The sequence below is a fragment of the Hyla sarda genome, chromosome 2 (assembly GCF_029499605.1).
Source record: "Hyla sarda isolate aHylSar1 chromosome 2, aHylSar1.hap1, whole genome shotgun sequence".
Taxonomy (NCBI): Eukaryota; Metazoa; Chordata; class Amphibia; order Anura; family Hylidae; genus Hyla; species Hyla sarda.
The window spans coordinates 225,460,167-225,483,979 of NC_079190.1; the positions used below are offsets into that span (position 1 = coordinate 225,460,167).

General features: G+C 39.7%; 1 protein-coding gene across 1 annotated transcript in view; it reads left to right on the top strand.

The window, feature by feature from the left end:
• The window catches only part of GALNT17 (polypeptide N-acetylgalactosaminyltransferase 17), a 444,849-nt gene that overhangs the window by 409,578 nt on the left and 11,458 nt on the right, over nt 1–23,813 (top strand). The window contains exons 7-8 of the mRNA XM_056556472.1: nt 22,247–22,432; nt 22,530–22,667. Of these exons, the coding sequence (XP_056412447.1) occupies nt 22,247–22,432; nt 22,530–22,667 (324 nt within the window). The remainder of the gene's footprint in view (nt 1–22,246; nt 22,433–22,529; nt 22,668–23,813) is intronic.

Below are 23,813 nucleotides of genomic sequence, written 5' to 3' on the forward strand. Positions count from 1 at the left end.
AAAAAAAGAACACACACACTTTAGTAATATAGACACGAAAAGCGGCAGTTTTGTAATTTAATAATTAATTAATATGCTCCTTATAAGTCAATGGTCAATGGGAAAGTGACAGACCACACACACATTTTAAAATATGGCCCAATGTGGGACTTACTGTAGTTATATATATATATATATATATATATATATATATATATTTACCATAGACTTTAATTGTGCTCATTTCTTTTTATATCTATTATATTGCAGTATATTTATTTTTACATTACACTTTTTGGATAGGCTCACAAAATGTAAGAGATGAGGAAAATGTTTATAAAAATAAAGCTTAAAAATTGAGAATTTTCCTATCCTGGGTGACGGAAAATTTGGATTTTAATAAAAACAAAACGCGAGTATTATGCTATTAAACTTCTTTACTAAAACTCAGCAGCATATAAGTAGTAGATGAATTAAATACATTTTTTATATATAAAGTGTAAATAAACGTATGAGATCTAGGATGCAACCTAGAGTGCTGTTCAAGGCATCATCCAATCAGGACATAGTATAGGTGATATCAATAACTGCCATATAGAAAACTTCCTTCTTCTTTGCGAAGTAGATGTCAGAAAAAACAGGAACAATCATCAACAGGTAATCGTAGAACAGGAAAACCAAGCGGAGAGCAATAAGGAACTCCATCGATGACAAATGTTGTAACAGGAGAAGATGAAGCAATCATTGTTGAACTGAAAGAAAGAAAAAATACAATTACAGGGATGGGTTCTGGGAGGGATAATACTCGCGTTTTGTTTTTATTAAAATCCAAATTTTCCGTCACCCAGGATAGGAAAATTCTCAATTTTAAGGCAAAACAAAACGCTTCGTATTATGCTAGTTCAAAGCTATGATAAATATTATAGACTCTAAAATCTTCTACTTTAGACCTGAATCACATGTTTCCATGTTATTGTTATAATCTAATGTATTTTCTTTTCTTATATTTTAATTAAAGGTAGAATCAGAAGACCAGTTGGCAGCTTTAAGTAAGTCTGATAGAGAAGCCCCAGATTGGAAAAGTCTAGTGGAGACAGCACTTCTAGTAGAGTGGGCAGTAAATTTTGAAGTGTCAATACCAGCAAGTTGTAAAGTTTGTTTAACCCATCGTGCCAGAGTAGGAGAGGATACAGGTGCATAAGGTTTGCAAAAGGAAACTAGTAATTGAGAGTGGGAAGTATTCCTAAGAGATTCAGTTTTTTGTTCATAAGATCTGAGGCAACGAACCACACAAAGTTTTTCGTGATGTGGAAAAGATGGGTAGAAAACCGATTGAAGGTTAGTTTTTGTACGATGATAAATTGAAAAAATAACACCTTGAGGAGTAAATTGTCTATGAGAAATGTCAAGAGATTTGACATCAGAGACCCGCTTCACCGAGATAAAGCATAAAAGTGTAGTGAGTTTAAATGAAAGAAATTTTAAAGAGAGGGAATCGTTATCATCCCATGAAATGAACATATTGAGAACTAGATTCACGTCCCATGTGGAAGTGTACTTTGGTAAAGGTGGTCTGCGGAAACTAATTCCTTTAAGCAGTTGGCAGACCAAAGGATGTCTACCAATAGGAATGGAGTCGACAGTTACATGTCTAGAGGATATAGCTGAACGATAAAGATTAATGGTTCTGTACGCTTTACCAGCATCAAAAGAGGCAGATAAGAAATTTAAAATGTGGTATATAGATGCTTGTAAGGGATCCAAATGTCTTCTATCGCACCAATCAGACCAAAGTTTCCAGGCTGATCTGTAAGCAGATCTGGTACCTGGGGCCCATGCATCAGATAAGATGTCCTGAGCTGATTTTGAAAGTTGGAGGTTAGATCTTGGTGACCCGAAATCAACCAAGCGACTAGAGGTAATTGTCCCGACAGAACCAGAGGGTGGAAATTCCCCTGGGGATCCAAAAGAAGATTCTGACATGAAGGAAGAAGACGGGGAAAATCTAAGAGTAGATGAAGAATTTGGGGAAACCAAGACTGGGTTGGCCATAGTGGTGTTATGAGAACTAGAGTTGATTTCTGTATCGAGGTTTGAAATAGAACTCGAGGAATGAGATTGAAAGGAGGAAAGGCATAAAGAGTCTTTTGAGGCCAAATTTGCAGAAAGGCGTCTACCCCCAAAGCTTCCGGGTCCGGGCGCCAACTGTAAAAAAGAGGTAATTGAGTGTTGAGACGGGATGCGAAAAGATCTATGTGCAAAGGACCCCAAAGAGAATTGATCGATTGGAAGATTGGAAGATGAAGTTTCCAATCGCTGGAATCCGTCAAATGACGAGAATACCAATCCGCTACTGAATTGGAAATTCCGGGAAGGTATTCCACTTTCAGGGTAATATTCTTGTCTAAACAAAAATGCCAAAATTCTTTGACAAAATCTGCAAGAATTTTTGAAGTTGTGCCTCCCAAATGATTGATGTATTGGACAGCGGAAATGTTGTCCATACGAAGAAGAATACAACAATGGGAGGAATTCTTTGCAAAACTTTTTAAAGCAAAAAATCCTGCCAGAAGTTCTAGACAGTTTATGTGAAGAAGGGATTCTGAAGGAGACCATTTGCCTCCTGTAGAAAGGGAGCCGCAACGACCACCCCATCCGGAAAGACTCACATCTGATTCGATGACGATGTCCGGATTCGGATGGAAAATCGCTTTCCCATTCCAAGATTCTATGTGATTGAGCCACCAAAGAAGTTCTTCTTTGGCTTCTGAGGACAGAGGAACTTCGTCTGAATAACCGAAACCTTGTCTCAAGTGGCAAATTTTTAGGCGTTGGAGAGCTCTGTAGTGAAGAGGAGCCGGAAAAATGGCTTGAATGGAGGCTGAAAGGAGACCCACAATTCGAGCTATTGTCCTCAGAGATAAGATATCTTTGTGGAGAATCTGTCGGATTTCTTTCCGAATAACTTTCAATCTCCTTGGAGGGAGACTCAAAGTGGTCAGTTGAGTATCTATCATGAAACCCAAAAATTCCAGATGTTGAGATGGAATCAGGATGGATTTTTTGTGATTGATGAGAAATCCTAGATGAGTTAGGAGGTGTAATGTCCATTTCATGTGGAGCAAAAGTGACTCTTTTGTTTGAGCCATAAGGAGGATGTCGTCTAGATAAATAACAAGACGAACTCCGCGACTTCTTAGAAAGGCAACTACTTTTTTTGTGAAGCACCACGGGGCTGATGAAAGACCGAACGGGAGACAAGTAAATTGCCATGTCTGATCGTTCCAAAGGAAACGAAGAAAAGGTTGAGAAGATGGATGGATTGGTACTGTCAAATAAGCATCTTTTAGATCTATCTTCACTAAACAATCGTTTTTCAGAAGAATGTCTCTTAGAAGATGGATGCCCTCCATCTTGAAGTGACGATAAACAACCAGATTGTTTAAAAGACGTAAATTGATCACAGGTCTGTGACCTCCGTCTTTCTTTTTTACCAGAAAGAGGTTGCTTAGGAATCCCATGGAATGTGGGGGTACAGATATAATTGCTCTTTTGGAAGCCAATTCTTGGACCTCTTGGTCTATGAGTTTTTTGTCCAATAGGGAAAATTGGATTGGATGAGGTAAATGTGTTTGGATAGGAGGGGTGACAAATTCTATTTGGTAACCCATGACTGTATTTAGTATCCAATTGTGGAAAAAATGAAGGAGTCTTCCCCCTAATGGGATATGTTGGGAATAATACAGGGGTAGGCTTACATGTGGGAGGTCTTGAGCGGGGATAACCTCTTTGGCCTCTGGAATGCCAAGGTCTGGACCTGTAAGGGAAAAATGGGGAGGGAGTGTAAGGTGGAGCAGTGAATTGTGTGGGTGGTTGAGAGTAGGGGCCTCTATAAGTTCTATAGTGGGATGACCGGCCGGAATATCGCCCCCGGCCTTTTCCGGCCCTCCCAAAAATTCTACTAGAGAATACTTTTTTCATTGATACTTGAGCTTTATTAAGAGACGAAAAAAGCCCAACATATTTGTTAAGCTCTCTTATGAAATCTTCCCCGAAAAGCATGCCGTTTGTGGGGTTGACCGGTTCGGCAGTGGCTAGGTTGGTAAGTTGTGGGTCAATTTTCATGAGTATCGATCTCTTTCTCTCAGTGGAGAGCGCAGAGTAAGCATTGCCGAATATACAAATGGTACGTTGGACTGTAGAGCGTCAGGATTAACTTTATCAGATGAGATTTGACTATTGTCCTGGGACATATTGATAAAATAGAGGTGTAGAATAATGTATAAGGATATACTGTATATAAGGCAATTAAGGAAAATTAAATATAAGTAGAAGCATTAAAAATATCTAATGTAATCAAAAAATAAATATATTATGAGGTAATAAATTAATTGAATATATATATATTAATTAAGTATATTGATCAATTAATCGTATTAAAATCATGAATTAATAAATAAACAATATATTAACATAAGGTATATCCATATGAGTAATATAATTTTTTTAAACTATTAAATATTAAGATGTAATAAGTAAAACAGCCACAAGGTGGCTGCAGAGGATAAACTAAAAGATTTTGGGAGGGTTTTTGGGAGGGGACGGAGGTATCTACATATAAGGATACAAATGAGTGCTTAGAAACAGACGCGTCCTCGGGCTTTGGCAGCTGTGAGGTGAATGCCAAAAGCCCGGGAACGCTTAACAGGAGATGACCTCGCTGTCAAGTGATCTTGCGAGAACAAGCAGAGCTCGAGACGCGAGAGGAGAGAACAGTCACTGGGAAAGGCGCAGAGGACGGGTCCCGTGCTGAGGAATGGCGGCGATGACGCAGTTTAAATAGAAGATGCGCAGTAACAGGTAGGAACTAATAAAAAGTTAGGAGTGATATAAAAGATCAAGATTCAGAGCCAGGGACGTACATAAAATGCATATTATAATGAAATAATGAGAAGAGGAACTATGTAGAAGATATTTTTGTGTGAGAAAAGAAAAACAAATACAAGAAAGAGAATATATATATATATATATATATATATATTATACATATATATATATACATAGGGTACAATCAATTAAGGAGATTAAAGAAATAAAAGGAATTACAGTAAAATTCAAATAAATTTAAATAAGATAAATAAATTAATAAATAAATTAATTAATTAATTAATAATATATATATATATATATATATATATATATATATATATATATATGTAATAGTAATATCAATTGATTAAAAGGATTAAATCATATATATTTTATACAACAATATATAAAATTATGAGAGAGAAAAAATGACATAACTTCACCATCTGCTGAGCAGCAAAGAAGAAGGAAGTTTTCTATATGGCAGTTATTGATATCACCTACACTATGTCCTGATTGGATGATGCCTTGAACAGCCCTCTAGGTTGCATCCTAGATCTCATACGTTTATTTACACTTTATATATAAAAAATTTCTTTAATTCATCTACTACTTATATGCTGCTGAGTTTTAGTAAAGAAGTTTAATAGCATAATACGAAGCGTTTTGTTTTGCCTTAAAATACTAAATAAATAGCAATTTTTTTTTTACCTTGACTCTAGTCTGGTAGGAGCAAATGGTGTTGGAGCTGAATTTCTGCTGGAGTGTACAGTCTTTACTAGTCCTCATACTTAATAATTCAAATTAATATAAATTTTACATATTAAGATTAGTCCAAACCCCCTGAACTTGGATTCAATCTGAATTTCGGGCGGTTTGCTGCTCGTTGAACTTTTGAACATTGGCCGATGTGACTTGCGGGAACATGACAGCCACTAGTACAGCTCAGTCTACCAAGAAAGGAGTTAATTAGTGCCTCCTTGAGGTGAGGGGGCAGGTGAGAGCAGTGTATACATTATACAGCTATCAATATGGCTTTATAATGTATACATTTAAGAGAGTAATACTTACCATCTTGTCACTGGTTCGGGCCTCTTTTTTGTGTAGACCCCCCCCCCCCCCCAGTGACATCATCCCTAGCTCAACTATAATTATTAGAAATTTTGACATAGTAACCAAAACCAGTTAAATCTATACTAAATAACAGGAATCCTCTAATAGCTTAAACTGGCTGAATATGCCTCAAACAGCAAATTATGAAATAAATCCACACAAAATGAAGTTTTTAATCTTAAAATACTGTATTCTACTTTACACCATGAAGACGAATGAAGAGAAAAGCTTGTGAAGTTCTTTTTCTTTAGTTTAAATCGGCTGTAAAATCCAATTCAGATTTGATGATCTATTTGGATTCACCCCTTCAGATAGGTGGGTCAGAGAAAGAGCACCCTGCCCAGCAAACGTAAGGTGTTTAGTGGTAAAATGGCCACTCGACAGAAATTACTTACTGGATTCACTTTCTGAATATATCTGACTGAATATATCTGAGTATTTGACTGTTTTTCAAATGATTTGCATTTGTGTTAGTTGGTAATCGAATAATCATGTCCCTAGAAACTCCATTGGTATTGTGAAATGTAAATAATATAGAAAACTCTCCTGGAATTGTTGACAATTTATTATTAAACTGATGTTAAAACAATTGTTCATCTCTAAAGCTTAGACCATATATTATTTTACCGAATGTTTGTTATAACAATACAATGTATAGACAGATAAGATGTCTTCATGTTACATTATGTCACCCTGCATACATACAGTATAAGTGCTGATCTATAAATGTATATTTTATAAGCATTATAGTGTTTAGCGGCATAGTGCATATTCAAATTTGCAATATTTTACGAAAATTAGCATATGCAAAAATTTGCATAAGCGAAAATTCGCATATGTGCAAATTAGCATATGCGAAAATTGACATAAGTGAAAATTTGCATATACGAAAATTAGCATATGCAAATGTTTGCATATGCAAAATCCGTATGCCAGTCTCACACAGTAGTATAAGAGCCTTCTTTACACCACACAAGCTGGAAGCAGAGAGGGATGATCACTGTGATGTGTACTGTGAAAAAAAATATATAAAAAAAATATGAATATTTGTAATTGCGAATATATAGTGTGATATTCGCGAATAAAATTTGCATTGCGAATATTCACGAGCAACACTAATGAGCAATCATTTTGATCTATATAATGGGTTGGTCTTTACAAATGTGCAGATCATGAAGGAAGTCGGGCATGCGCAGTTGGGGTCTTTGAAGGTTCCTGACTGACGTGTCTTGTCATATGTCCCTTAATCTTTGACCATTTTCTTCACAAAGCTTTTTTTCTATCCAAGGAGAGTGGCTTCACTTTATTGTCAATAAACAGTGAAGAACTGTATATGTTAGTAGTTTGCTTAACCCGCTAGGGATATCAGGCATACAGGTACTTGCTGTCTGGACCTTAATGCACCAGGGCGTACCTGTACACCCTGGAGTGTTAAGGAACCTTGGACTGAGCCGGACACTCAGTGTTAATGGCGGGCAGCAGCGATCATTAACCCTTAAAACTCTATGATGAATGCCGATCACGACATCTAAAGTGAAACTAAGAGTTACTGGTGGCTCCATGGAGCTCATCCTACCCCAGCAATGTGATTGGAGGGGTTCTAAAATGGGATTCAAAAAATGGTAAAATGAAAGGTGTTATTACATAGTACAATTTGTCATGCAAAAAGCAAGCCCTGCAGGGGAGAACTTCCACCCTCTCTCTGAGATGCTGCTCTGAACATATAACCTAAAGCACTTCAGTATGTGATGAGCTGTGATTGGCGGAGATTGCACCCACCCCCCTTAGCTCTGAACTCTGCATCTGCCCAGCATCTGCAAAAGGGAGCAGAAATATCCATCACAATGTTTCGCACAATATTCATCACTATACACTGAAGGCATTATGACTCTACAGCAGTGTTTACCAACCAGGGTGCCTCCTATGTTACAAAACTACAACTTTCAGCTTTTGGTTGTCCAGGCTTGCTATGAGTTGTAGTTTTGCAACAGCTCTAGACACCCTGGTAGGGAAACTCAGCTCAAAGGAAAAGGGAGCTGAAATATTCAGCACTATACTGTATACACTGTATACACTGGGCTGAGGTCAAAACCTGTACTTCCTTACTTTTGTCTCTGCCAGGCGATAATCTGCTATCTGCAGGAGATAATCTGCTAGCAGTACTGCAGGCAGGACCAGAAGGAGGACCCTGGTGGCTAAACTTTTAGGGGTTATTTTGACACAAAAATTCACAAAATTCTATTAGTAAGTATGTTAGAAAAGTAATTAAAATAGGCTAATCTATAACATATGGTGACATGTACCATTAAAGGGGTTAATTTAATGTTGTGTTCCCCTAAGAAAATACATAATTTAGGAAATTCAGGACATCCCACTTAACAACAAATCCTTTATGTACATCTGTATACATGGATTTTTGTACTTTTTGAGGGATGAACACAAACTGAATCTTCATGCCTGCTTAAGGGAATGGTCTAACAGTGCAGATTCAAGAAATTAACAAATGCAAGATGAACTGCATGATCAAAAACAATATCTCAAATGCAAAAATGTTACCAGAAAAAAATGCATTTAATCAATGCTATGCCATATCATAGCATTGACCATTGGTATTGGCACTCTTCTTCTATAGCATGCCGAAGCCACCTGGAGAATCAGATGGACAAGCAGATGGCACAGAGGCAAGTAAGAGGCCCTCCAGCAATCATGCAGGCTGTTCAGGACCCTGCTATCATCCTGTGGAGGTCCCAATATACCCTTTTGAAGGACCAGTCATGCATTCTTAAGACTTTTAGGGTAAATACATTGGTGATCCCGCCAGTGTCTGGCATTCGCAGTGAGCCGCGGCTGCTGATAGCAGCTGATACTGATTGGGTTTAAAGCAAGCTCACAAGCTGAGCGCACTTCATACATCCGAACCATAGCCAGGGTGTACGTGTATGCCCAGTGTCGTTAAGGTGCTATTAAACAGTAAACAGAAAGCTCTCATGCTCTCTCTACTGGTGTCTATAGAAAGCCTGAAAGTTAGATTTTTAAGTGTTCAAGTTTATGTAGGTTATTTGCAGTTCTAGTCCTTATCAGAAATTTGGCTCTTCAGCTGGTATGTGATGTATTCCAAATATATATATATATATATATATATATATATATATATATATATATATATATATACACACTGTGGTGTGTCAATAACTATGAGTGAAATAATGTATGTGTGATTTAAACTCTAATAGAAGTTAAATAGCGAGATCAGTTGAGGTTTACCACTGCTGTGAGTGATTGAAGTAATTATAGTAAGGAGGAACTCATTGGCATAGTATAATAAGAAGCATCAACATTCATTTGTCCACTTTAATCAAGTTCCAAAGCAATGCATTGTGGAAAGTAAGGGATAGCGAAACATGTCGGCTATTGGAAAGCTGACACCTGTATATTGTAATTAAATCAAAAAATCATAACGCTTTCAATTTTCCAGCTACATACTTATATATGGGTTTTTTGCGCGATCAATTTAACTTTCTAATGACATCAATCATTTATCCACAAATTCTGTGGCGAAAGCAGAAATTTTTTTTTCTGGGGTGAAAAAAAATGCCATTTTGTAACTTTTGGGGGTTTCCGATTCTACACAGTGCACTTTTAGGTATGACACCTTATCTTTATTCTGTAGGTCCATACGATTAAAATGATATCCAGCTTATATAGGCTTGATTTTATTTTGCTTCTGTTAAAAAATTTAAACTTTTTGCACAAAAATTTGTACGTTTGAAAATGTCATCTTCTGACTTCTATAACTTTTTTTGTATATGGGGGGTTAATTGTTTACGCTGTGATCTCTAGTTTTTAACTGTATCATTTTTGTTTTGGTGGACTTTTTGATCACTTTTTATAACTTTTAGGGTATAAAAAGTGACCAAAAATACACAATTTTGGGCTTTGGTATTTTGTTATGTATACACCATTGACTGTGTGGTTTATTTAACATTATATTTTTATAGTTCAGACATTTACGTATGCGCCGATACCCCATGTTTATGTTTATTTTTGTTTACATTTTTTTATGGTAAAAGGGGGGTGATTCAAAATTGAATTAGGGAAGGGGTAAATTCACATTATTAACTTTTTTTTAAAACTTTTTTTACACTATTTGTTAGTCCTCATAGAGGACTATTACATGCAAGCTTCTTTTGCATACACTGTTCAATGCTATGCCGTGGCACAGCATTGATCAGTGTTATCGGTGCTCTGCTGCTCCAGCCTGTCATGGCTGACTGGAGCTTTAGAGCAAAGATTGGACGTCGAAGAGGCAGGTAGGGGCCTTCCAGCCATCCTCTAAACTCATCAGGACACCGTGGTGGTCCCGATCAGCTCCACTGAGCTGCTGGGACTTTTTTTTAGCTTGGTCTCAATGGACACATTTTTTATTAAAATATTCACTAAGAAAGATATAGTGGTCACCCGACATACGATCGTTTCAACATACGATGGCCTCTCAGAGGCCATCGTATGTTGAAGGCAGCATCAACATACGATGCTTCTGTGTGTCGGGGCCATCATAAAAACGGCTATCTGGCATTGCTGACTGCTTCAGCGGCCACCGATTAGCTGTTTAATGTACCCCATGTGCCCCGCACAATGATACTTACATGTTCCCACCGCTCCGGAGGCCCGTCAGTTCTCCACTCCTCTGCTGCTGCATTACTACCTCACCGCTGCCCTGCGCCGTCGCTTTCTGTCGCAGTCATCATGTCGCCGCTCACACCGCCCCGTCGTCCATTGGGGCGGTGTGAGCAGCAACATGATGACGACAGAGAGCGACGTAGCAGGGCAGCGGCAGAGGAGTGGAAAACTGACTGACTGGAGCGGCGAACTGATGGGCCAGAGCGGCGAGGACATGTGAGTATCATTGCGCATCTGTCTGTATGTGCCTCCATGTATAGTTCAGTGTTTCCTCAACATATGATGGTTTCAACATACGATGGTCTGCCTGGAACCAATTACCATCGTATGTTGAGGGACCACTGTATTTACAACTGCTCTATTGAATGCTTCTTTCTATGGTCATTTGTGACTTATACTGACTTTACATTGCACATGTTACTGTGTGTACATATTTTGTCACTGTCAGTTATATATAGCGGTCTTTAAAAAAAAAAAAAAAAGATAATTAAAAAAACAAAAAACCTTGGAGAATCACTAGTGGTGAAGAATCTGGGTGTAAGCATATAACATAGACAAAAAAAAATTCAATGTCAATCACTTGCTTCTAAAGCCAGCAGGATTTTCTCATGTATTAAACGGAAATGAACATACAAGAAAAGGCCATAATCTTACTGCTTTACAAAGCATTAATGCCTGATCTTGAATAGGAGTCATCTCTACTGACTCTGCTTTTCTATGTGAAGTTGTGAAACTTCAGAAACTTTAAAAACTGAGACTTGCATAAATATTTATGATAAAAGACATATCAAGTGGTAGCTTTAATATCGATTTTATGTGGTCATCGTAATTTATCTTTATTTATCCATATTATATAACCACTAAATATGTAACAGTGTAACATTTTTATTAATACATTATATCTATATATATATATATATATATATACTCTACAAAAATGATGTTTAGACGTCACCAAACAGAACAAAAGTGGTGGAAGTCCACACAAAAATTACCAACATTGCTCAGTCTACCTTTCAGTGGCCTCCTAAACTCTGTATGATGTCCAAACTGTAAGTCCGAAATGTTGCTAAACCAGAGACTGTTGCAGCCAGAGAGAGGATTGTGCAGCCACTTTTATAGCTACTTTGGTGAAACCTGTCCCCCGAGCTGTGCGTCACCAACAACTAGGGGTTGCCTAACTGGAGAGGCTTGCCTCACAGTTTGAGAAGCACTGTTCTACATGAAGCAGCACTGGGCTGATGGGTGCCAGTTTAAAAGGAGTACCTTAGTTTGCTAAGCTAAACATGACATCAGATTTAGTGCAGGTCTATGATTGAGTTCCACATGACCGAAACGTGTCAGATCTTATTTTAGTCCTAGCTGTGTGGATACTATTTTATTGGTTTGATAAAGTATTACGTTTTATGGGACCTGTCTAGCTGAAAAATGTCTTCCTTTTCTGTTTGAACAGGAATGCTAGTTACAGTTATTTGTAAATTAGAGGATAGAGCAGGACTAGATATTCGAGGAGATGTGCTTACACATAGTTCTATAAGCCACATACTACTAACATGGCCTACCAATGAGAAATATGTCATGTCTTGAAGTAGTTACCTTCACATGAATGTCAGTTAGGGCTCAAGGATGCATAGCTGACCACTGTTCGAAGAATGGAGCAGCAGTGCACAGGTGACCACAACTCCATTCAAAGAGGAGACTTAGACCCCCATTCATGGTATTGCTTATGCACATGCACATATCTCTATCTTGTGGATGTTGTGGTCAGACAACCTTGTAAAGCTGGGTTCACATACTGTATGTCCAGCATCTGGCATAGTTTCATTCAGGCGTGCACCGGAGGGAAATTGATGCTAGAACTGATCCCATTCATTTGAATGGGACAGTTCACAATCATTCAGCGTCTCAATAGTACAGGCATAACAGTTCAAACTTAAATACATTCCCTGGTCATGGCAATGTGAATTAGTGATTCACATTCACATTGCCATGACCAGGGAATGTATTTGAGTTTGAACTGTAATGCCTGTACTATATGCACCTTGCCTGATGCAGGGTCCAGTGCAGACCTGAAACGCATTACGTTGTTTTTAGTGCTGTATACAGATCCTCTGTAGTCTTATTTCCTTTATATCAGTATTTTATTTTATGCCTGCCTTCAACAATAAGTGTACTTGTTGGTTTTAACCTTTATCGTTGTGTGAGGAGAGTATATACAACAACCCACGCACGCACTATCATTAACCAGTGGAAGGTAGAAGCACTTAACCCAATGATACAATTTTTCTTGCCATATCAATTTTGACGCCAGATGGCACCGGACAAGAGAACGCAGAAACAATGGACGCCGGATTCCATACAACTAATGACAACAGATGCACGTTGCCATCTGTTATTGCATCAGTTGCATCGAGATCTAGGCTGAGTTCACCTATGCCGAATGCTGGACATACATGAACCCAGTCTAACAGGTAATCTTCTAAAGTACATTTGTAAAATATATATATATATATATATATTTTTTGTCTGTATATGATTGTGATTGTAATGTTTTGAACATATAAGCTGGTTAAAGTCATTGAGTGACACCAAATGTCAACAGGAAAGGTCAAAGTGTTTGTCACTGCCACCATCAATATCATCATGAACTCATGATGACTAATCCTCACTATTGTGTTCGGTAACATCTGCAGCTGGCATGATTTAAAATGTCATCTGTATATCATGAGTAATGGCGTGATAATGGATGTGTATAATACATAAAGTGCATCCTAAGAATAACAAAGATCTTCCTACCTTCCTATTTTCATTTGCATTGCTTGTCATGGGTATTGTTGTTGTTTTTTCTGTAGTTTTTGTTGTTGTGAAGATTCATTTATTCATCTGTCTTTCTACTTTACAATGAATTAGTGGGTTCTTAATGTACCATAATGATTGATTCTAAGGATTACCGCACATCAGGTTTTTGTATATCTTTGGAAAACTAGACAGACCATTATCTGCTTGCTCACATTTTGGCAGGGGCCTCCTGGCAATGAATACTTCTTAGTCAGATAAAGTAAGCAGTAAATTACATACCTCACTTAATGGAAATCTAAAATCCTCTTGTTGTCAGAATTACTTATTTTGCATTGGCGTTTGTCTAGATGAGAAAGTAACAACAGCAGAACAATTCACTGAAAAACCATACACTATTTAACTGTCAGATTTTATAATCCACATGCTAAATATGAAAATAAGTTATATGGCTATGCAATCTAAATCTACCATTGTACTAAATTAGAACTGTCATTTCACATTAAGGAGCCATAGGCACTTTATGTTCTAATGTATAGTGGCTCAGTGAGAAGCCATGTTCTCCCATAATAGCAATGCACTAGACCAGTGATGGCGAACCTTTTTGAGCCCGAGTACCCAAACCATAATGCATGCCAACTTTTTTTTCCCTCAAAGTGCCAGCACAGCAATTAAATCAGAATACTGAGGTTTAAGTTTAGAAAAAACTACATAGGTAGGCAGTATGTTCCCCCACATTAGGTAGGCAGTATGGTCCCCCACATTAGGTAGGCAGTATAGTTCCTCCACATTAGGGTGTAGTTCCCCACATTAGGTTGCAGTCCCCCACATTAGGTTGCAGTTCCCCCACATTGGGTAGGCAGTATAGTTACCCCACATTAGGATGTAGTTCCCCCACATTAGGTAGGCAGTATAGTTCCTCCACATTAGGTTGTAGTTCCCCCACATTACGTTGGCAGTATGTTCCCCCACATTAGGTTGTATTTCCTCCACATTAGGTTGTAGTTCCCCCAGATTAGGTTGCAGTTCCCCCACATTAGGTTGTAGGTCCCCCACATTAGGTAGGCAGTATAGTTACCCCACATTAGGTTGTAGTTCCCTCACATTAGGTAGGCAGTATGGTTCCCCCACATTAGGTTGGCAGCATGTTCCCCCATATTAGGTTGTAGTTCCCCCACATTAGGTTGCAGTTCCTTCACATTAGGTTGCAGTTCCCCCACATTAGGTTGCAGTTCCCCCACATTAAGTTGGCAGTATGTTCCCCCCACATTAGGTTGGCAATATAGTTTACCCACAGACATACAGCCTTCAGCCATATACAGTGTATGGCTGGAGGCTGTATGTCTGTTTACTGCCTCACAGTGCTCCGTCCACTGCTCCTGCGGTCAGAGGTCACGACCTACTGCTATGGCCTATAGGCCATAGCAGTAGGCCCGGGGACCGGAGGAGCGGTGGTCGGAGCATCAAAGCGGAAGTGTAGCTGGTAACTTAACATGCCGGCCAGCGCGCGTCCTCCTCCTCGATGCTCCGTTCCTATGGGCGCACACATGGGACGTCAGTGATGTCCTTGCGTGCACTACCTCCTGGCGGCCCCTGCATTTTGAAAATTAACGCGGGGCCGCAGAAAGGTAACCGGAACATCCTTGTGTCCCGAAAAGATCTTGCGGGACACAGGGATGTCCCGGTTTGCCCCGCCTGGTGAACTATGGCCGTGTGCCCACAGAGAGGGCTCGACGTGCCACCTGTGGCATGCGTGCTATAGGTTCGCCATCGCTGCACTAGACCTTATTTTTACAAGGTTCTTTTATTGGTACTTTTTTATTTTGTCAATAAAAACTTACTTTGGAAAAAAAAAGTACAAATAAAGAAAAAAGTCACATGTGAGACATCTACAGGTAAAGAACGAGAGCCACATTAGAAGAATCCCACACAGGGATGGTAAAATAGTACGCATAATCACGGGCATATGGCGTGACTATACCAGGCTCTCTTTTTTATCTAGCCTCTCAAACTTGCTACTTCCTCTATCTTACCTCGATTTATTTACATTCTTTTCCCTTTTCATTTCATATGCCTCAGTCTAAAAATTTGTGCAATATAAATGTAGTGGACTAGGAATTCAAGGTATAATTGAGCTGCGGGCTCTCCTTCCCCTTCTCTGTTGCCATACTGTTTTGCAACCTTTTTTTTTTGCACATCATATACCTTAAAAATGGACAAAACTGTATGCAAATGTGCTATACATTTATACTACATACCGTTTTAAACCTTACCTGTTTTGAATTTAGATATCTGGTTGCATCAGTTTAGCAAAAAAAAAGTATACGTTTTTTTGATTAACACTTTCTTGTAAAAAAGTTCAATTTGTTGAAATTCCAAGGAAAGTACAAGTGGTTTGTCATGTGCAAGAAAAAAAGCATATCCCAAGAACCATATGCCACCATAGACCCATCCGTTTTTCCTTGAGTTTAATGTTTCGTACATGGTTTTTAAACAGGACACAAAGCTGTAGTAGACTGTGGTTTTGTGTATGGTAAAAAATGCACAAAACCGTACATGACCAAAAATGTACACAACCGGATACTTTTTGTTGCATACATTTTTGCTTGGGAGGGCTATGTATAAGTTTTCTATACGGTTATATGCGGTTTTCCTATGCAAAACCATATGTGGGAATTGTATAGTAAAATCGCGATGTGAATGCACCCTAAGCTAGAGGATGGGGAAGCCCCCAGGCCAAAAATAGACCAAATTGTTTGTGCTACAATTTACAATCTGTAAGTTTTTCAAAAATGACACCATATTCTCAAGTTAATGACACACTGCTGGAATCAAATTGTTATTACACTAGTTTAGACTGCCCAGACTGAGCACAACATGTTCATGCTGAAAGGTAGCCGTAAAATGTCCTGATACTTACATAATGTTTGACTTTCTGCTATACGCTGTCCCACATAAGCAGTTCTCAATTTCAAATCTTTATCCAACTTTGCTAAACAATCCCCCTATTTCCCTTCTGTATTATCTGTCCAACAAGCCAAAAAATATTAACTGTTTTTACTCATAATTTTATATTTTCTTATTTCTATATTACCTCCTATAACATCATTCATCTTAGATTAGGACCTTACCACTGATTACATACCCATGATTGACACCATGGGAGAACAACTGCTTTATTAGTGTATTTATCTTAGACCAGTGGCCTTAGACTGTGGCGTTGCAAAACTTCAACTCACAGCATGCACCTTTGGCTGTCCAAGCATGCTGGGAGTTGAAGTTTTGCAACATCTGGTGGGCCACAGTTTGAGACAACTGTCCTAGACCATGATCAAATAAGTATTGTGATTAAAGGGGTAAGGATAAGGAATAAGGTGTCCAATCACGGGGGGGGGGGGGTCCTGCAGTGGCAGCGGCCAGAACACAGAAGCTTGGTGCTTTCATGTTCGTGACCTCATGCCAAGCCCCCTCTATTCATGTCTATGGGAGGGAGTCTGATGGCTATTACATAGCCGTTGCACCTACTCCCATAGACATGAATGGAGGGGATGTGGCGGCAGTGGTCGCCAGTCATCCAGCATGGGGTGCCACAGTGGAGGTCCCTAGTGGTGGGACCCCTGCGATTAGACATATTATCCCGGCAGAGTACCCCTTTAACTTATGTGGAGAAAACATTTTAAAACTGTTAAATATAGGTTCTGACTAGGAATATAGAACCTAAAAATTGTTTTAGGTACTTGATGTTAGAGCATATTCTTTCTCAATGCAAAATGTATTATGGATTATGAAACTGAAACTGTGAGATGTTAAAAAGTATGTTACTAAGTGCATTAGTTTTAATTATATTGCATTAGCAAAGTCATAGGAGAAAAATACAGTGTAAAAAATCAATACCATTTCCACCACTGGCATTAATGGTGTAACCTGTAATTTCCTATTTTAAAGACTACATTGCATGTATCGTTGCTTGTGGTGTTGCTTGTGGTAAAAAAACATTTGTTAATTTTGTAAAGCAGCCTTTGGCTTTAAATGTGATTCATGTGTTACTTTTATTTAAAAAAAAACAAAAAAAAAAACATCCGATTACATTATAGGCAACAGAATGTCAGTGTATGTCATAAAGGTAAAGAGGTTATCAAAAAGATTAAATGGGCACTGTCAGATTCAAAAACTTTTTATATGTTGTTACTGATGAACATAAAAAAAAAAACTTTTTTAGCATGGTTGTTTAAGCATTTTTGAATATCAAATAAACGGCCACTAGGCATACCCATACCCAACCACTAGGGGTCCCCACACCTACTGGGACACTAACCAGTCCTGCAGCAGCATCAGACTTGACCATGAGTCATAGACAAAGATGACTCATAAACAAGGCTGCATGAGCAGACACACAAATCACCTTTCACCACCTCAAAGGAAGGACATGCCCTCTTCCCCTGAGAGGATTTCTAACACTGTGAGCTAAGAAAAAAAGGTATTATAATAATAATAATAATAATAATAATAATAAATATAGGTGATAGAGGCATAAAGATTAGTTGTGTGGGATCTGACTGACAGGTACACTTTAACTAGTTTATCATTGACCGTCTGACCACTGGGACCTCAGGGATCACTCCCCCAAATGAATGGTACAGTAGTGTTGCATCATAATGCCACCCTAGCACTACACAGGCTACAGGACGCTATGATTTAATTGTTTTGTGGACCTGAGGAAAGCACCTGCTAGTGCCAAAACGCGTTGTCCTTGTACTTGAACTTCAATAAACAGTCCTGTGCTACCATGGCATCCTGATTTCTTTCCTCAACAGTAGTAGCGCTCATTCCAAACCCCTTTTTTATGTTTCTATTTTCCTCCTGCCTCCATTGTTTCCGTACCCTTGCGAATACGGATAGGGGAACTTGAGCTGCACAACTGCCCTTAACGCTTTCCACCCCGCACCCTACCCAAGTGACGTGCTGTCATTGCTGATCACCCCAGCGAAACATCACATCACTTTGGGTGCAGTGGGTGCTTTATCTTCCATCTGCTTTGCTATTCCACATGAGAGAGCGCCCCTCCCTTTTTTACTTTCTTCTCACTCATATGTAGATGTAAAGTGCTCTGCAGACACGCTACAATGCTCAGAAAAGAAGGAGCTCCATTGGGCTTTTGGAGAGAGAATTTGGTTGCTGCCCGAACAGTGGACACCCCCCCCCCCCCCACACACACACATTTCCGAAACTACATCCCTCACGGAATGTAATAAGGAGTGTCGTTTGACAGATCTTTTCATTTTTATAGACAACTGTTCCAAAAATCTATCAGACAGCTGTGGGGTGTAAATGCTCACTGCACCTCTTATTACATTCCGTGAGGGGTGTCGTTTCCAGAATGGGGGCACATGTGGGGGGTTCACTGTTTTGGCGTCAATGCACATGGCCTTCAATTCCAGCCAAATTCTTTCTCCAAAAACGTAATTTTGCATCTTCTCTTCTGTGCACCCGCAGAGCACAATTACGTCCAGATATGGGGTATTTCCACACTCAGAAGCAATGGTGTTACAAATTTTGGGGGGCGTTTTCTCCTGTTACCCCTTGTGAAATTAATTAATTTGGGGCAACATTTCAGTGAAACAAATCATATTTTTCATTTTCACGTCCAAATTTAAAGAAAATTCATCAAACACCTATTACCATCCTTGAGGGGTGTAGTTTCCAAAATAGGGTCACAAGTGGGTGTTTTTTTTTTTTTTGCGTTTATGTTAAAACCGCTGTAACTATCATCCACCACTGTGCAAATCACCAATTTTGGCCTCGAGTGTTCATGATGCACTTTCATTCTTGAGCCATGTTGTGCTCCCGCAGAGCACTTTACGTCCACATGTGGGGTATTTCTGTAGTCAGCAGAAATTGCGTTACAAATTTCGGGGGTCTTTCACCTCTTATGAAAATGAAAAGTATGGGGTATGGAGTAATTTTTATTACACTAACATGCTGGTGTAGCCCCTAACCTTTCCTTTTCATAAGGGGTAAAAGAAGAAACATTTTAAAATTTGTAATACCCCATATGTGGCACTAAACTGTTGCCTTGAAATATGACAGGGCTACAGGGGGAGAGAGCGCCATGCGCATTTGAGGCCTAAAATAAGGATTTGCATAGGGACCGACCAGGAGGCAAGCATGGCACTTGCCTCCGCCACCAAAAAATACCCTACGGCAGTGTATCCTTAACAGAGTGCCTTCAGCTGTTGCACAACCCTCAACATGCCTGGACAGTCAATGGCTGTCCGGCAATTCTCAGAATTGTTGTTTTGCAACAGCTGGAGGATCCATTTTGGAAACAGTGCCGTACAATCCGTAAAAATTTTTTATTGGGGGGGAGGGGTAACTATGTAAGGGTGTATATGTAGTGTTTTACTCTTTATTTTGTGTAGTGTAGTATTTTTAGGGTACATTTACACAGATGGGGATTTACAGTGAGTCTCTGGGAGTTTGAGCTGCGGCAGAAAATTTGTCACAGCTCATACTTGCAGTGGGAAACTCACTGTAAACCCCGCCCCTGTGAATGTACCTGTACAATCACATGGGGGGGGGGTTGGGGCAAACCTCCAGCTGTTGCAAAACTACAACTCCCAGCATGCACTGACAGTCCGTGGGTACTGGGAGTTGTAGTTTTGCGACAGCTGTAGACACACTGGTGGGGAAACACTGAGTTTGTGTCTGTTACCTAACCAGTGCGTCTCCAGTTGTTGCAAAACTACAACTCCCAGCATACTTAGTCTGTCAGTGCATGCTGGGAGTTGTAGTTTTGCAACAGCTGGTGGCACACAGGTTGGGAAATACAGAGTTAGGTAACAGACCCTAACTCAGTGTTTCCCCACTAGTGGGCCTCCAGCTGTTACAAAACTGCAACTTCCAGCATGCACTGACAGCCAAAAGTCATGCTGGGAGTTGTAGTTTTGCAACAGCTGGAGGGGAACAGTTTGGAGACTACTGTGCAGAAGTCTCCAAACTGTGGCCCTCCAGATATTGCAAAACTACAACTCTCAGAATGCCCATAATATTAGGCATGCTGGGCGTTGTTGTTTTTCAACATCTGGCCCTTCAGATGTTGCCGAACTACAACTCCCATCATGCCTGGACATTGTGGGCATGCTGGGAGTTGTAGTTTTGCAACATCTGGAGCACCACAGTTTGGAGACTACGGTGCAGAGGTCTCCAAACTGTGGCATGCCAGATGTTGCAAAACTACAACTCCCAGTATGCCCAGACAGAAAACAGATGTCTAGGCATGCTGGGAGTTGTAGTTTTGCAAGATCTGGAGGGCCACAGTTTAGAGACTTCTGTAAAATGACCTGACACTGCTCGCCACCGCTGCATCCTCTGCTGCCAGCTGCCGCCACGATCCTGCAGGCATGTAAGCTGCCTTCCTCTGATCCCCCGCTCTGCCTGCGCTTCTATGGGGGAAATTGACTATAACCCCCCTATCCCCCTCCTGCCATTGGTTGGTCAGCCCCAATCACTCTCATTTTCCAGGCAATCGGGTCACCAGAGACCTGATTAGCCCGGAAAAATGCGATTCAGCGGTCAGTTATGACCGGCGAATCATGGCGATCACAGTTATGGGGGGTCTCAGGACCCCCCTAGGTGATGTGCCAGGATGGCTGCTGATAGATATCAGCAGTCATCCCTGTCCGATCACTGCCCAGTGAGCGGTGGTGACCGGAAATGCCAAGGGCCAGCTCGAGGGGCTACACTGTTTATGCAACCCCCATGAAAACCAATGGGAGCTATGCATTAAAGGGGTACTCTGGTTAAAACCTGGTGCCAGAACGTTAAACAGATTTGTAAATTACTTCAAATTTGTAAATCACTTCTTTAATTTAATTTATGTCTGACCACAGTGCTCTCTGCTGACACATCTGTCTGTCTCCGGAACTGTCAAGAGTAGATGATTTAAAAACATTTTTTTTTCATCGAAGTACCCTTTTAAAATCAATGGGAGCTGCGCCCAGATTTGGCTTTTCCAACTACCTCTGGCAGCTGCAAACGAACAGGAGTTTGCTTAAAAAAAAAAAAAAAGAGTGCCTTGTTGGGAGAATCCCTAGGGAATTATACTGAACAATGCTAAATATAGCATTGCTCAGTTACACCACCATTCTGCTAGTAGAGCAAACTATGTGAGCAGGTCCTTGAATAGCCTTTAGGAAACCTCTGGCTGCCATAAGAAATGCTTTCTCCCCTGCAGTCACAGTGACTTTGGATACAGATGAAAGAGTTGACAAATTTCTTCCTGTCACAAATCTTGTGATCACTGATGTTGGTTATTGACTGTGAAGCGAGCACAGTTCCAGTGCCCACTTCTTAGCCTTACTGAACAATATGCCATGCATGTATCATACTGTATGTAAAGGTTCACATAACAATGCTGTTTATATAAGTCACTCATTGGGAAGCAGCTGCAGAAGTTGTCTCATGAGGACTGGCAACAGCTCATTGCAAAGGGTCATTTACCTTGGGCTAGAGAAAATGTTATTTGGCGATGCATTGGCCATTCAAATACTGTAAATAGTTAACCGTGTTACATAATATTTAGCTGGGTCTACCAGAATGATCTTCTCCTACTTAGTGATGGTTGACTCTAGCTCACATGTTGGGTCCTAAGTGGAGAACCCCCACTTAGGACCCAATACCGGTAGCCAGTGGCAGAACTGTTCCATATTTCATAGTACTAGACATCTAAGAAGGGACCACATAATAAAGCTTGCATGTCTAAATTTCATAGTTTACTAGAGTATTATTGATAAACATTACTTTATTCCAGGTGTGGCTGTGTGGTGGAAGTATGGAAGTCCTCCCGTGTTCAAGAGTGGCACACATAGAACGCAAAAGAAAGCCATATAACAATAATATTGATTTCTACACAAAGAGAAATGCTTTACGGGTAGCTGAAGTTTGGATGGATGACTACAAATCACATGTTTACATTGCATGGAATTTACCATTAGAGGTATAGCATAAGCACCTAGAATGACAAAAACTATTCTTAACCATATAATTCACTGTATTTAAAAATGTATTAAGTTTTATTTTTCCTTTGTTTTCAGAACCCAGGAATTGACATTGGTGACATATCAGAAAGAATCGCTTTAAGGAAAAGCTTGAAGTGCAAAAACTTTCAGTGGTACTTGGATAATGTTTATCCAGAAATGAGAAGATACAATAATACTGTTGCTTATGGAGAGGTATAGTACACATTGGGGGAGATTTCTCAATCAGCCTGAAACCCTAATTGCCTGGCTGTTCCCACAGCAACCAATCACAGCTCAATTTCCAATCTTAATGAGCTCTTATCAAGTGAAAGTTGAGCTGTGATCGGTTGCTATGGGAAAAACAGACAATTAGGATTCCAGTCAGATTGATAAATCAGGACCATTAATTACATGTGGTTCATATGACTGATAGATATTCTCTACTAACACAATTATCTTGAAGCATATTACCATATGTACAATACAACAGAGTTAATGAAAATGGCTAATATTGGAGCTTAAAGGGTTTATCACAGATTAGAAATACAGAGATGGATTATTCAAAAAATAGCACCACTCCTGTCCCCAGGTTGTGTGTTGTACTGCAGCTCAGTCCATTGAAGTGAATGAAGCCAAGTTGTAATACCACACTCAACCTGAGGACAGGAGTGGTGCTGTTTTTGGAAGAAATTATCTCTGTTCTTCTATTACCGAATAGCCCATTTAAGCAGTTCCCATTCCAACCTGACGTAACTTATTATTTTTTTTTTTAACCATGTTGTAATGGCCTGTGAATCTACATACGCCGGTAAAGGTGTATTCCTCAAGGACCAATTTATGTTTTGGCCTACTTTGACAGGCCAGGATACCATGCCCTGTACTGATGAGGGGCAACACCCCAAATTAGCTGTCTGTAGATGGGTATTTTCTTCTTCTGAAAAGATTTCAAGTTTAGCATTAATTCCCGATCAGTTTATTACAATGTACTTGAAGTGAAAAGCTGATATTTAGGTGATATTATTTAGCTGCTTTGCATATTACCTCTTCCCAAAATTCCCAGTTGAATGCTATTCGCCTATGAATTATTAGTCCCCTAATATTGTACACACACAGTATTTAACCCCCAATATTTCCCTTCATAGTAATTAACCCCTTAAGAGTACTTCCCACTTCCCACAGTTTTTCCAAAAGTGCCCCCACACAATAGTTCCCCCCAAATAGTGCCCCCACATAGTAGTTAACCCTCCTATAGTGCCACAAAACAGAAATGAGTACTAGTAGTTCCCTTATTATTCTTTCTTACTCTAGTGATGCCTCCCTTTGTGCCCCACACAATATTTAGTCCACCCTTTGTGCGCC